The sequence below is a fragment of the Watersipora subatra genome, chromosome 3, assembly GCF_963576615.1.
Source record: "Watersipora subatra chromosome 3, tzWatSuba1.1, whole genome shotgun sequence".
Classification (NCBI taxonomy): domain Eukaryota; kingdom Metazoa; phylum Bryozoa; class Gymnolaemata; order Cheilostomatida; family Watersiporidae; genus Watersipora; species Watersipora subatra.
The window spans coordinates 67,640,245-67,656,400 of NC_088710.1; the positions used below are offsets into that span (position 1 = coordinate 67,640,245).

The 16,156-nt window shown below is 37.8% G+C and overlaps 1 protein-coding gene and 1 non-coding gene across 2 annotated transcripts in view; both read right to left on the minus strand.

The window, feature by feature from the left end:
- The window catches only part of LOC137390912 (protein virilizer homolog), a 46,545-nt gene that overhangs the window by 23,583 nt on the left and 6,806 nt on the right, over positions 1–16,156 (minus strand). Inside the window, exons 5-21 of the mRNA XM_068077228.1 lie at positions 15,597–15,781; positions 15,402–15,482; positions 11,942–12,075; positions 11,585–11,831; positions 11,224–11,421; positions 10,990–11,078; positions 10,229–10,394; positions 9,307–9,407; positions 9,000–9,180; positions 6,844–6,915; positions 6,543–6,741; positions 5,936–6,079; positions 2,103–2,309; positions 1,700–1,788; positions 860–1,102; positions 676–754; positions 124–251 (exon numbers count right to left, since the gene is read on the minus strand). Coding sequence (XP_067933329.1) covers positions 124–251; positions 676–754; positions 860–1,102; positions 1,700–1,788; positions 2,103–2,309; positions 5,936–6,079; positions 6,543–6,741; positions 6,844–6,915; positions 9,000–9,180; positions 9,307–9,407; positions 10,229–10,394; positions 10,990–11,078; positions 11,224–11,421; positions 11,585–11,831; positions 11,942–12,075; positions 15,402–15,482; positions 15,597–15,781 — 2,543 coding nt within the window. The remainder of the gene's footprint in view (positions 1–123; positions 252–675; positions 755–859; positions 1,103–1,699; positions 1,789–2,102; positions 2,310–5,935; positions 6,080–6,542; positions 6,742–6,843; positions 6,916–8,999; positions 9,181–9,306; positions 9,408–10,228; positions 10,395–10,989; positions 11,079–11,223; positions 11,422–11,584; positions 11,832–11,941; positions 12,076–15,401; positions 15,483–15,596; positions 15,782–16,156) is intronic.
- Positions 8,586–8,710, minus strand: LOC137392325 (U11 spliceosomal RNA). Its single transcript, XR_010978228.1, has one exon. It is a non-coding gene; the product is annotated as a U11 spliceosomal RNA (small nuclear RNA).

Here is a 16,156-nt window from a genome sequence, read left to right on the forward strand (position 1 = left end):
CGTCACTATGAGTGCGTGACCGACACTATGAGTGTGTGACCGACACTATGAGTGTGTGACCAACACTATGAGTGTGTGACCGACACTACAAGTAAAAAAATGCTGACAATGAGCAAGCTTCACCTGGATAGGCAGGGGCAGCGGAAGGAGTTCAGAGAGCATCAGAGTACCACTGAGGTAGTTGCAAGGATGTGAGATGGAAAACTGAAGAAGCTGCTTGACCATGCACGTCCAGAGGCTGTTACTCATTGCTGAAACAAGACATGTTAGTAGACCAAACAGTCGGACATCAGCAGACCCACAAGTCAAACTTGGCATCAACAAGAGTCACCTCTAGAAAGAGTCATCCTAGCAAACCTCTACGGACCAGAGAGTTACTAGAAAGGCTACTAGTAACAGAGTTAGCCACACTGAGCATCATAAAACATGGTCAATTGCAACCAGAGGCCATAGTTCTTGACTAATATGTTAAGTTTATTTGTAAATGTAACAACAAAGACATTAGAAAATAAAATAAAAACCAGCAGCAACCAATTACATCTCTAAAAATATTTACTCTAAAGTTAACGTGGAAGTAACATGTATGCTCATAATGCTGCAGAGCATGGAAGTTACTGTTTGAGAGAACATTCCAGAAAACAAATAAAAAAAGTTGTGGGAGGAGTAAACACCTACCGTCATTTATCTCAGTTTCGGTGCCTGTGATCTCAGGCTGCGTGTATAATGCCAAGATGTCTATCGTCAACTTCTGTATCTGCAAGAATAGATAAAATATTAGAGCAAAAGGCATGGCAACAAGAGATAAATGAATTAAGTAAAAGGATCAACCGTCTGCCTACCTGCGTAACCATCTGCCTACCTGTGTCACCATCTCTGAGTCGAGGGATCCGATGGGTACACTGCAAACGACGGTGAAGGTACGAAAAAGAGGTCCAAGCGCCGTAGTGTCTTGATACCTCCCGTTTCTCGCAGCAATCACTTGAGCAATGACAGTCTTCATGAGGGTGAGAGTTGTGTGGAATATGAAGAGTAGTAGGTCCCTGTCCACGGCGGCCATAGTTGCACCTCGCTGCCATGAATGCAGCTGCTTTTCACTAAGTTTCTGCAGTGATTCGAATTTGTTTAACAACAAGAATCACTAAGTTAACACAGCATTAATCTAGAGCTAAAAAGCCGTCAGATTATCAAAACAGACATTGGCTTCGCTCTATAAATTTAAATAATAACGTTTATGTGCATGTAACATATCCATATGTGCATGTAACATATCAATATGTGCATGTAACATATCAATATGAGCATGTAACATATCAAGATGTGCATGTAACATATCAATATGTACATGTAACATATCAATATGTGCACGTAACAGATCAACATGTGCACATAACATAACAATATGTGCATTAAACATATCAATATGTACATGTAACATATCAATATGTGCACGTAACAGATCAATATGTGCACATAACATAACAATATGTGCATTAAACATATCAATATGTACATGTAACATATCAATATGTGCACGTAACAGATCAATCTCACGAGTAGGTCCATATATCACATTATTTACTTACCTGGTAAAAACATGGTAAGAAAATTGTTCCATTTACGATCAACTAAAACGCTGCTACCGTTATGTACGCCGACCACATAGTATGCAAAAGAGACTACTGGTTAACATTTCACTCACATCCATAATCTTGATCCACCCACTTAGACAGTCTTCCTTGTAGATCTCTAGCAAAGCTGTCTGGTAGCACAATTCCTCTGTGGTGAACCCTACAGATCAGGCCAGAGTTGACAACTCCTGATCTATATAACTAGACCACACAAGGTAGGACAGAGCCCAACTATCTATACGTCTAGACCTATTAGCGGCAGCAGATCATCCAAATCAACTATCGCCTACTTCTGCTTCAAGACACCATTGCAGAATCTGTCTTATATGAACACTAGGCAAGGTAATTGCAGTCAGACATTGAAAGAGCTCTTGTCAGAACTGCGCAGCACAAATAATACAACCAACTCATGGTCTCTAACTACATGAGGGATAGACAAAATGGATATACAGAAGAACGAATAGAAACTCCTACCAGTATCCGCTGGTCTAGGAGGAGGCAGACCTATCCTAGACATGACTCTCAGGCAGCTGAGTAATCCCACTTCTACCTTGGGTAACTGGTCGACATAGGAGTGAAAGAGCTTGGCCAGAGTTTCCACGCAGGATTGGTCGAGCTTAACGATCTCCTGGTACGGCTCTAGCCAGTCCAACACACCCCCGAATATCTTACAAGAGCCCTCTACAAGCAGGCTAAACAATGTATAGTCAGGGGCGGAGGTAAGTCTAATGCTGTCGATCAGCTACAACAACCAGTAATAATTTAATGTAAATAGAGCTTCTCATCTATCATGTAATATATACAAGTCGGTAGAGCACAATCTAAACATTTCTGCTGATTCTAAAAGGTGCATGACAGTTGAAAATAGGAATATTTATTTCAAAGTCTTTAGAGACCTAAACTATGGCAAATGCGATAAGATCAAGGTTGTTTTATTATATACATGTACATTATTTTACTACTATGTAATTTGTCAATACATTTTGCTTATGGCCTGATTTCACATACCACTGTAATAGGGCAAGTGATAACTAACTGTCCAATAGCATTCATATGGCAGGTGTGATAAAGTGAGTACTTCTGCACATTAGGGGAGAATTCCAAAAAGTAAATACCTCAGCATACAAGTGTTTTCTGCTAAGGCAAGAATTTATTTAACTACTGTACCCAGATATACCGTAAAACCTCTGTTTGAACGCCACCTTTATTTGAACACCGCCTCTAATAGAATGCCACTATAGAAGAAGGGTTGAATAATACAGCGTCACCCTTTAATTGATCAACACCTCTAATGGCCCGTCACTTTGAAGTTCTTTGATCTTTACGAACCCATAATAGAAAGTAGTCATCTGTAGAAAAGTGACCTCAAAATGGTACTAATAATGACTCGGTTACAAAAATAACAATTGACTCTTTCGTTGTTGCTGTAGTGGTTGCCATGATTTTAGTGATGGTCTAGCTGAGAAGATCAATCGTCACAATTATCAGAACTACACTCTGCTTCGACGTCACTAAGATTTAAATCCTATCCATTGTTTTCAGATTCGTCCATAATGTGGTTTACAATCTTATTTGACGACTTTAAAGCGTTTTGATGAACGATGAGCATACTTTTCAGGAACACTGTGTGAGGTAATAACAGCCATTGTTATGGCGTATTCTAACTGTAAAACGTTGAAAACGTCTTTGAAACTTAAAAATGTTATGTCCGTTTTCTAACTCCAAAGCTTTGCGGTTTTTATTTAAAGCTTTGAAAGCAGCTTCATCAAAATAATTAATAACTGTATCCTGCTAATGTTTTATCGCCCCCCTTTATTGGAACATCACCTCTAATAAAACGCTGTAGGGGAAAGGTTAAAAATAGAGTGCCATGGCGTTCAAATAGAGGTTTTAAGGTAACTGTGCATGACTATTGTACGCATGTAACTAGTGCACATACATGCATGTACATGTAACTAATATACACATGTAACCCAATTATGGGCACAACTAATGCATGTGAACAGTGTATTTGGTTAACGAGTATACCATGTAGTTATTATAAGCATATAACTAATGCATGCATGTAACCAGAGCTGTACACATGTAGCTAGTGCATGTGTGTAACTACTATAGGCTAAAAACAGGATCACTGCGTGCACTGCACTTTCATGACCAGCAGTACACAACTGATTACTGGTAGACTGCTTCCTCACATTTTATAGCATCTATATATATATATATATATATATATATATATATATATATATACAGTCAAACATGGATAACTCGTCCACGGATAGCTCGAACACATGATTAATTCGAACATTTCCTTTGGTCCGTTCCCACGTCATGATAAATTGCTATAGATAACTCGAACTCAACACTGTTAATTCGAACTGTTTTTTTGCCCAACGGCTACCGAAACGGTTGTTATCGCTTTAGAAAATCACTTTATTCAAAGCCATAGAGGTAAACTTCATCTTTTCGTAATTCATAAGCGTCGTTATTACCACCGTCGGCAAAATATTTTTGTCAACGACTTTTCTAAAAGTTTGGTGAAAATTGATTTATACTGCGATACGGATGAATAGCACGGGCTAGCCGGGTCACGCGCGCAAGGATTTTCGCCACGCACATACAAAACAAAAATCGCATGTTGTTTTGTATGTGCGTGGCGGAAATCCTTGAGTGCGTGACCCGGCTAGCCCGTGATGAATAGTTTTCCGACGTTGATTCCGTGTTGAATCAACGTCGTAATGTTGAATGTTTAAAACGTCTTAAAATTGGTGTAATTAAACGTATACGTTGTCTGAGCTACAAAAAACTATTCATCGTTTGACCTAAACACAGAATACGTGTGTACATTCAATAAGTATCTATTAAAAAAGCGTGAGTGATATAGAATGTACCGTAAAACCTCGTAAAACTTCTAATTGAACTGCCTCGGAGTGTTGCTCTTAACGAATCCCAGGTAAAGTAAGGTAATCTGCATAAACTTCAAGAAAAAACAGCAAAATTGATCGTGGGTAAAACCCCAAAAGAAAAAAATGTCTTTTCTTTTGAGCATTTCAGCAACGATCAAGTTTTGCCAATGTCAATCTGAAAAACGTCCTGGCAATAACATCACCTCAAACAACAAACCAATCTCAAGTGATAGAAAAATCTCTATACTTTTTCATGAAAACGTTTTAAACTTTACATTAGAAGCATTTAATTTGAAACAAGCCATTTGTGCTTTTGATTTATATTATAGTTTGTATATGTACATGTATCTACTAATAAATAAGTAAATATATGGACTTGTGACAGTGCTCTGATAACTTGAACGCTCTGATAATTCGAACACTTTTGCTCGGTCCCTTGAAGTTCGAGTTATCCATGTTTGACTGTATTTCTCAAAGTTTGTGTGTGGATATGTGTGTAGTTCCAGCTATAGCTATTAAAATCTTAAAAATAAAATTCGGCGTTTCGTTGGATGCTCACGAACGAATGCATCCACAGGATTTTTATACAAGCACTCTACTACTGAGATACATAAGGCATCTTGTTCAATTACATTATCATATTCCCTATACCATATGCACACGTTAATTATTTTAGCATTTCGCCCACGCGTTACGATGCCCCTGTTAAAAAATATTTTTCATAAGGTTCAATTGCTATATCTGGGGTCAAGGCCAATTTTTCTCCCGTGGCGATTATATTATCTCCGTAGGAAGAGCCTCGACATTCTCTCTCCGTTCAGTCAGACAAAGACAGTATGATCTCATTTTTACATTTGTACCAGTATCGAGAGGTACCAGTATCGTCGTATTCAGAGTTTTGATGGATAGCTTCTAGTGGAACAGTAATCTTTTTTATACACACACACTTCTATGCAAGAATTGTTATTATCAATTCAACATGTTGAGGATTTTTATTTTGTTTTTTCAGTTCGTATTAATTGTATGTATCATTACCGAATTACCGAATGATCTTTTATTGTAATCGTAGCAAAACTGACTTAGTTTAGCTATCACTTGCTAATTATTTCACATTTACATTGAAGCACTATTATAGTTGTTTTATGTTGTTTTTTAATTCATTTGATCTGCACAAAACATTTTTCTCATGTTATGAAGTTTGAAAGTTACAGTAGTTTGACAAAGTTTGAAAACCTTTACAATTGTTTTTATTTTCTCTCTTAAACTATTTCAACTACACGACACAATTCTCTCATGATATGTAGTTTGTAAGTTAGAATGGCAAATGTTGTTATATGTTAAATACAAATCAATTTTCTGTGCAGACTTTTATATTACTCGGGCAACGCCACGTAGTCCTACCATATTTTGTGACAGCGATGACTTTAGAGATGTATGGCTCTATGATGGTGACATCGGTTGTATACATGAGGACCAACTGAATGAAGTCATTCACATACTTGGCTGTGGTGCTGAGACGTACCTTAGTATCAAGTTCTTCGTCTCCTGCGTATATAAGCAAAGTGATGAGCCAAAGTTGTGTTAAAATACTCTGCTGGAGTATCATAGTATATGAATGAAGATTATTACCGAAAAATAAATGAATTTTCCAGGTTCAACATGTGTTTATCATTTACACTAGATTTTCAAAGAGCAAATTATGTTTATCTTCTCTAATTTCTCTTCCAACACTAGTTTATACTAAGTTTGCTAGTAATGTTTTGATAGTAGAATAAATCAAAACAGACAAGCAAGATTAATCAGCTGTTAAATCTTGAAACACGAATTGATACATTCAGCCTTGTGAGTGAGAATATGAAAACATTTCCTAAAAGTTCCTGACAATGTTAGCTAAGTTTAAAACTCTACCTGCATGAACAGATGTCCCAGAGGTAGAGATTATTCAAGCGGTAATGGAATATGGGGCGAACTATAGCTTTGAAAGATCAGTATTTGCTAAGAAACATACCGCAAGGATCAATGAGAGTTAATAAAGGTTCCATATCCAATGAAAGAACATTTACGAGAGCATCTCGTCCTTGAGGGGTGACAGTAAGACCTAACATGGCATGCAATATTGCCAGCAGTTCTGAGTCATCCACACTCGCCTCATCACTTTCAGAAGCTCTTGAGATATTCTCTTTTAGTTGATCAACATATTGTAGCGCCTGTAGACATCAATGCAGCACACAAAAAATGCAACAGAAGGAACTGTGAAAAAGGTACAAACAGGTAAGCTTAGCACAAATTGAAACCATGAATTATATTACCTGCAACTGGTAAACTAATTCCAGTCCAAGTGTTTGTGCTGAATTTTCTTCACATTCCGAGTCCTTATCATACTGTAACAAAAAATTAGCCGACAAGATCACTTACAGGCTGACAGAATAGTGTATTAAGAATACATGGATATGTATAACAGAGATGTACAATACTGCTTTACTCCACAAAACAAGATGATAAATCAACCTGTACGGTTGATTTATCAGCTATTAATCCCAGAGATATTACCATACAAATCATAACTACCATAAAACCTCTACTTGAACGCCACCTCTATTTGACCGCCACGGTGAGAGAAGGGTTGAAAAATAGTGCACCACTCTCTAATTGAACGCCACCTCCATTTGACCGCGAATTTGACAATCTTGATCTTTACGAATTTATAATATCAATTGATCAGTAGAAAAGTGTCCATTAAATCATATTAATAATGAATAGTTTACATCAATAACAATTAATTTTCTCGTTGTCCAACTCCAACGCTTTTCATTGTTTTTGTTAAAGATTTGAAAGGAACACCATAGAAATAATTAATATTTGTTTCAGGCTAATAGTAGTTCCTTGTGTAACTTGCTTAACGTGGTATTGATACTTCAGAACACATGTATATAAAAACCGGTTTACATTTACAATGGTAGATAAATGACTAGTTTTAGGCAAAAGGTGGCGTTTAGTGAGCAAAACTTTTACACATTGCATTTGTGCTAAATGCATCGCGTAAAAGTATTGCTCAGCTGAAAAAATTGTTTGGAGGCTAATATCGACTAGTTCAGCAGGGCAGAAGAGTCGAGGTCAGAAGATATGGTGGAAGGTATTGTACAACCAGAAGATGTTCATTCCATCGAAAGTAACAATCAGAACGCAGCTATCCAAGCAAATGACGCAAATACTTTTGTTTTAAAAATTTTAATTTTTGTTTCTGCATGTAATATAACTATGGTTCGTTTATGCCACTTGTTCATCAATATATATATATATATATATATATATATATATATATATATATATATATATATATATATATATATATATATATATATATACATGTATATCTGTAGCATTTGATCGATTATCATTCTATAACTTATAAATTTGCAGATTTATTATTTGATAGCATCATCGCGGTAATCTGATCTTAATCGCGGTAATCTTATCTTACAATTGAGCAACCTTCATAACTCCTCTTCTGTTGCACATAAAAGTTAGTTTTGGCTGGAAACTGTAGCAAATATATCAATGAGTACAATGAGCTTTTATGCACCCTTGTTAAATATAGATATCAAATAAAAATATGTTTTCAAATTTAGAACGAAATAAAACTAGTTGAAAGCTCCGACAAATTGCAAAGCAGTACACAGGCTATAATATCATCGCAGACTAATTACAAGCGATAGATATCAACTGGTAGAGATATTTATCTGTTTCTCAATGCATATTTATTAAGATAACTTTGACAAGTTGGAGTTATGTTAGCAGATTTATTGCATCCAAATGGTTTAATACCACTCCACCGGAAGAAGAGGGCAAAATATAGGCAACATTCGGTTAAATTTACAAAGGTTGAAATAAAAACAAAGGTTAAATTTATTTTCCGCAATTCTGACCAGCCAGTTGAAAAATACTATGTCAGCCTCTATTTGAACTCCGCCAATTGAGCGCCACCATAGAGAAAGGGATGTGGAGAATTAAGGCTTTCATTTAATGGGTTTTCAGTATCTTATGGTTATTATAGGGCGCCATGTCACGTGGACAACAGCAGCCACAGATTCCAATAATTATGCCTCCGAAATCTCTTGCTGGCGATTCCGCATAGCAACAGAGTGCTATGTGCTATTGACAGCAGAGGCCCTTTTACTGATATCTGGAATATTATCTATATATACTTTAGTTGTCTAATCACAAAAGAGTGTGACATACATATATTTAAGCAAAAATCTTTTACTGCGGTGTTTTCATTATTAAATAGTTTACAAGCTAGATGTGAGATGACACTAAATAATATTAATTGAACATTGACTGAGCTAGTAAATGATAAAACATAAATAAGAGCGAGTTTGCATGTAACAAGGGAGACAATTTCCAATTATAATGTAACTCATTTTAGGAAGCATACGACGATTTTAACAAAATAAATACTGCTTACTGCGGACAGCAATAGAGTTCTGATAATACAATTGATGACATCAACATTCGTGGATAAGTAGAGAATCCCTGGCAATGTCTTCAACATCTCACTTAAAATATCTCGAATCGCTTCAAACACGTCAGGCTCGGTGGCTAATGCAGGGGAGGAGAGCAAGACCAGTAGGACCTCAAGTAGACGGCTACAAAGTGAATGATGGCTGACATAGTTGCACAACTGGTACTTGCTATTGTCCAAGAACGGAGAAAAATAAATGACTAATTCCGCATGGGTAAATTATGGCCAGGCGAAAACCTATAAAACTCACCATGAGGAGAACATTGAGAAAAGACCAGGATATGGATCTGAAGGTGAATGTGAAACTTGATACTGTTTCCGAGCTGGCAGGCTAGTTTGAGCTGGCTGAGCCTGCACATATTTAATATGAAGATAACAAAATACAAGAAATAACAAAGAATGAGAAAATAACCGCTGATGAGGAAAGCCTATAGTGTGATCATGAGATAGCATAACCATGATGTGGTTAACAGAGTTGTGATGAAATACAGAAACATGATGTAGTTAACAGAGTCGTGATGAGATATAGAGACATGATGTAGTTAACAGAGTCGTGATGAGATACAGAAACATGATGTAGTTAACAGAGTCGTAATGAGATACAGAGACATGATGTAGTTAACAGAGTTGTGCTGAGACACAGAGACATGATGTAGTTAACAGAGTTGTGCTGAGACACAGAGACATGATGTAGTTAACAGAGTCATGATGAGATATAGAGACATGATGTAGTTAACAGAGTTGTGCTGAGACACAGAGACATGATGTAGTTAACAGAGTCATGATGAGATATAGAGACATGATGTAGTTAACAGAGTTGTGCTGAGACACAGAGACATGATGTAGTTAACAGAGTTGTGATGAGATACAGAAACATGATGTAGTTAACAGAGTTGTGCTGAGACACAGAGACATGATGTAGTTAACAGAGTCGTGATGAGATACAGAAACATGATGTAGTTAACAGAGTTGTGCTGAGACACAGAGACATGATGTAGTTAACAGAGTCGTGATGAGATACAGAAACATGATGTAGTTAACAGAGTTGTGATGAGACACAGAGACATGATGTAGTTAACAGAGTTGTGATGAGACACAGAGACATGATGTAGTTAACAAAGTCGTGATGAGACACAGAGATAAACATAATGAGATACAAAGACAACACTTACAATGTAATCCTTTGGATGTTTAAGAACAGAAAGAACCTCTTCCAAACAACTGACCATCAAGTCCACCTCCACGTCATCAACACCAGTTGAATCAGCAAATATGGCAGGGTCAGCGGGTTCACCACTGCTGTGCTCCCGCATAAAAATCATTGTCCTTTCAGCTAATCTAAACAGATGAGTTATATATAGGAAGCTGGAAAGCGTTAAACCAAAGGTGCGAGATCAATACATTTAGGAGTGCATGAGATCAATACATTTAGGGGTGCATGAGATCAATACACTTAGGAGTGCATGAGATCAATACATTTAGGGGTGCATGAGATCAATACACTTAGGAGTGCATGAGATCAATACACTTAGGAGTGCATGAGATCAATACATTTAGGAGTGCATGAGATCAATACATTTAGGAGTGCACGAGATCAATACATTTAGGAGTGCATGAGATCAATACATTTAGGAGTGCATGAGATCAATACATTTAGGAGTGCATGAGATCAATACATTTAGGAGTGCATGAGATCAATACATTTAGGAGTGCATGAGATCAATACACTTAGGAGTGCACGAGATCAATACATTTAGGAGTGCATGAGATCAATACATTTAGGAGTGCGTGAAATCAATACATTTAGGAGTGCGTGAGATCAATACATTTAAGAGTACATGAGATCAATACATTTAGGAGTGCGTGAGATCAATACATTGTAGACCATAAAATGACCCACAGAAGAATTAAAGATGACATCCTACACACTTACTTATTAGCAGAGTCTCTTAGCTTGGCAAGGGTCTCATAGAAGTGTACTTTACGTAGCAAGGCAGAGAAGGCAACCATTATCCTTGCATTCTACAATATTATTTAGAAAATATAAAAAGATACAGGAATATTGCTACGACCTCTCAACTCCTGCATATCATAACACCCATACCACTGGCCACCTATCAGCAACCATGCAGGTAATAAATACACTAATATTAGATGAGAGGATTACCTGCTTGGTTAGGGCTATATCTAGCAGTTGTTGGTATCCACTCTTTTCTTCTGTAGACTTGGATTCCCCAATAAACCAGATCATCCCCACCTCTGAGTGAGTGAGCATATCGAGAGACTTTATGATGAGCAGCCGCAGTGATGTAGCCATAGGCGAGGAAACAAACAGGTCAAGAAGCAGCTGCTGGATGCCTACTTCCTGTTCAAACACAGAGCACAATCAAGCCACTAAATCATGCGCAAGTTCTCTATCAGCATGGAGCTACAATGTCCATGTAGTCGCTGCAGATGAAGGCAGAAAATGACTACTCATGGTTGGTTAGCAACTAAAGACAGCTATATATTGACTTATAAAAACATACAAGCATTCTCTGTGTTAGCTCGTTGCAGAGGACGAACATTTTTCCGACAAACTTGATGCCCATTTTGAGATGACGGACTTTGTACGGAGTCTCTGGCTGGGCCATTGCAGCTGATATGCTAAGAGATTCAAGACTCCACTCAACAAGGGTGTTGACAGCTGAATCAAAAGTTGCTGGGTCCACCTGTGACAAGGAGGCCAGCGCGGATGATATTAGCTCCTCCATCTTCTCCATTCCTTGCACCCACCTACAGCCAGATCAAATGAGGCTGTTGATAGGAAGTACAACCGTAACAGAATAACACCTGAAAATGCTATATTTAAATACACGCATGAAGGAAACAAAGAAAAGACTCGCTTGTCATGATGAGGTGGCTCTCTGTGCTTGTCAATAAGGTTAAGAAATTGTTCGGCCGAAGTTGTGAGCGTTTCGTTGTCACAGAGACGCGCTCGCTCCTGTGCGTATGCTGTTAATGCTGGGCTCAGAAACATCTGAAACATTTCGTAAATTATTATTCAACAAAAAAAGTAAAGGACAAAGTTAAATAGACAACACGATGCATGCAAGTGCACAAGTTGACAATGCAGCAAACGTAATTGAAACCATTGAGTGTGTAAAGACTAAAGAGAATCGAGTATAATTTATTTACTATAATATATCACATTTATGATTCAGAACAACCCGGAAGCAAATAGAAAGTAGTGCTGGGCACGAGTACTTCTTGGCCAACGAGCTTAAACTCGTCCCCTTCTGTTCAAGTTTTTCGAGTGTCGGGTAGATGGTAGAGCTTGGCACGAGTACTTCTTGGGCAACGGGTTTTCGGGTATCGGGTTTGTTGACACGGGTTTTATGTCTAAAATTTCCAAACATCGGATATATTTTAAAATTTATAATGCAATTATAATGCTATTCAAATTATTTATTGTTTTTCAATATTGTCTAACGCTATTTTCCAACAACCGATATTCATGTTCGCAGCCTTAACCTTTCGAAATTTGAACCCCAACTGTCGTAGGGCATGGCGTAGGGTGTGTCAGAATCTCAATCGGGCGGAATTCCGGCATTCAAATGGCTTTGTTTACAAAAGCCATTTCTAAGTAACAGCGTAAATCAATCAAATTAATTTTTGCACAAGATATTAAGTCAGAAATTTTACTCCCATTTGTAACAGTTTTTAAATATCTTTACCTACTTCCTACGTTTTAATAACAAAATTTATTTGAACGTTATCGCGAAAGAATTGGCACGACTTTTTCCAGTATATTTTGAGTCATAAAATAATGATGAACATGTACTCAATGGATATGATGCTAATGTACTCAATGGATATGATGTTAATGTACTCAATGGATATGATGTTAATGTAAATGTTTTTATGAGTTTTGTAAAATCGTACAAACACTTATAGTTTCAGCCCGAATAATGATGAAGTACTGTTTTTTTCTGTTTGATGACATTTGCTGTGGGTTGCCTGACTTTTTTACTAGTGTTTTACCAAATATCATTGTATTTTGAGCACATTCAGATTTATATAATAACAATTTAAAAAACTTCGGATCGTTGGACACATTGCCCAGGGTTACTAGCACGCAATGACGAAAAGGCCAGTGTTCAAAGGGTTAACAGGCGGGTTATTAAACAATATTTAGAGAGCCGGGCGCAATAGACCGAGTTTTTGTCCACTCTACTTGACAGATCCGCGTAACAAAACCTGAACTCGCAAGTCAAAACCCAAACCTGCAAGACCGAAATGCTCAAAACCTCTATTACCCGATACTCGAGAGAAGATAAACCCACGAGTCTAACGAGTTTTATTACTTGTGCCCAGCACTAATAAAAAGTATTTTACTGTATATATATACAGTAAAATACTTTTTACTGTATATATACAGTAAAAAGCATATCCCTTTTTTCGCATATCCCTGAATTGTATATTACTAGCTGTGCCTTCCGACGTTGCCCGGATATTAAAAATCAGCTTATAAACAGTGAAAAATGATGAGAGTTGCCTACCCCTTGCTATTAGCCTAGCACATTGTCAATGGAAAATGGTATTAAAAATCAACTTATCAACAATGAGAAGTAATGAGAGTTGCCTGCCACTGGCTGGCAGGCAACTCTTTAGCAAGTGGCAAGCCATTGCCAAGCGCCTGGCACATTGCCGATGGAAAATTTCCATATACTTAGCTTCTAAAGGCGCGTTTACACTGGCCAACACCGACTCCGATTAGGTGCCAATACCCCGACTCAGACATTTCACGTATCGGTGCTGACACCGACTCCCCTTTACATTGCAACGATCGAACTATTTTTGTCGGTACCAACAGCCAATCACAGCGCTTCACCGTTCTGACCTTCACCCGACCACGCAAAGACGAGGACACATAAAATCAACGCGCTTGATGTGAAAAATTCTATACTAGTACTACACTACTACTGCTGCTCCTACTACTACTACCGCTAAAAGCAACTACTGTATGCCGAATGGAGTCTTCCGATGACGATGAGATTTTGTTGATGGCAGGATCAGCTGCGGCAGCTCTGACAGCCTGTATGATGGAGGAGGAAGAACAGGTTTGTTTGATATATTTATTTTGTTGTTGTTTGTTGGTAGTAGCAGTAGTAGTAGTACTAGTTATTAGTTATTGTTTTGTGTGTGTACGCAAGGAGCTTTTTGGTGTACGTTTGCGTGTCACGACTGCTATCAACATACGTACCAGTCTAGTCTACTACTATTTATTCATTTAAATAATATTATTTCACTATCAGAAAGAGCACGAGGGAAAGTTTAATGAGGCTCCTAGCTTCTGATTGGCTGATGAGCGTCCAATTTGTCGGCACAACCGGGCACTGCTGGGTTGCACTGACACCGATTTTCAGATCGGTGCAGACACCGATCTCTCTGTTCACACCTACAGACGCCGACTCATCAAATTTGTCGGTGCTCGACAAAATCGGTGACAAAATCGGCCAGTGTAAAGCACCATAATGACGGTACACCAAGACGTTGCGTCAACCAGCGTTGTCTAGCTACAGCTAATCTAACAATAGCTATAGCCAGAATGCAGACACATGACACACCGACTTTGAGAAATATATATATAGAAGTACTGTATAATACTGAATGGTAAATTGGTGATATTGTGTGATCTGAAAAGTTCTGTTGTGTCATAGCATTTGCATGAGATGAGAGTTTTGCTCATATAAACCAGCGCCTTGAGTTGATGGAATTTTTTTAGTTTTAAAGACGACTAAGATGCGAGTATATAAGCAAACTCTCCTTTATCAGTTTTAAAGACGACTAAGACGCGGGTATATAAGCAGACTCTCCTTTATCAGTTTTAAAGACGACTAAGACGCGGGTATATAAGCAGACTCTCCTTTTTCAGTTTTAAAGATGACTAAGATGTGAGTATATAAGCAAACTCTCCTTTTTCAGTTTTAAAGACGACTAAGATGCGAGTATATAAGCAAACTCTTCTTTTTCAGTTTTAAAGACGACTAAGATGCGAGTATATAAGCAAACTCTTCTTTTTCAGTCGTAACTTTTTTTAGACATGCAAAAACGATTTAAGGCATAATTCTGTTAGAGCCAACCTATGAACAGGAAGTGAAAGACAAACTTATGCATGATTTGCATTGGGTTTGAGTAAACTTTTTGTACAATACATAACCCAATGGTGTCCCTTGTACGTCTTCCCTGATTAATATTTTAACAGTGCTGATAAGGAGAAGCATAAAGTGCAACCGACACACAGGCAAACATCTTAGATACAGCCACACAAAGGCCTAGGAAGATATGTAGAAGGGATGATACCATAAGTGGCGTGACTTCAAACTGGTACGGATTGAAGGAACTGAGCTCTGTGTATCCATCATATCCATCATCATATCCAGTCTGTAAATGAAGAAAAAGACCCTTTGCTCAACATTTGTGGCATAAAAAGATTTTAAAAACACAAATGCAATGCCAAGTGATGACTTATTAAAAGGAAGAAAATGGAAATGTCACCTCATCTGTGGTAATGATATCTCCTGCCAAGACATCTTCCTCAGAATTCATCTCTTGATCATCTGACTCCGCGCCTGCCAGTCCAGTCGTTTCCTCTGTGCTCGAGATACCTCCATACAGCTGACTATTCACTGAGTCAACAGAACCACTGGCAGCAGCCTTACTGGGAGGTACTTTCACTTCAACTAAAGATATTCAACAATCTTCAAGTCACACAGTGTCCATGAACAGACAACGGTGATCACTTCAATACAGCCTAAATTTATGTACGCATTATAGTGCAGATGCGGTGCAACACGAAAACCAGAGATGTTCTTGGCAACTCAGTTTATTTTTAGTAAACTGGTTTTTTTGGCAAACCATTATTTTACTGGAAAACAACCTTCGATAAATCATGGAGGTAATGGAAAAAGGCTTAAATATACAGCATGCTATGAAGGAACTCTGCAGCATCTTTACCACCACTAGTGAGTAAACTACAGCTTTATAAAAAAGAGAGCAGCAGCACTTATCTTAACAACTCTCTCAACTTTTCATCATTTTGACAGTTGGCAAATAAA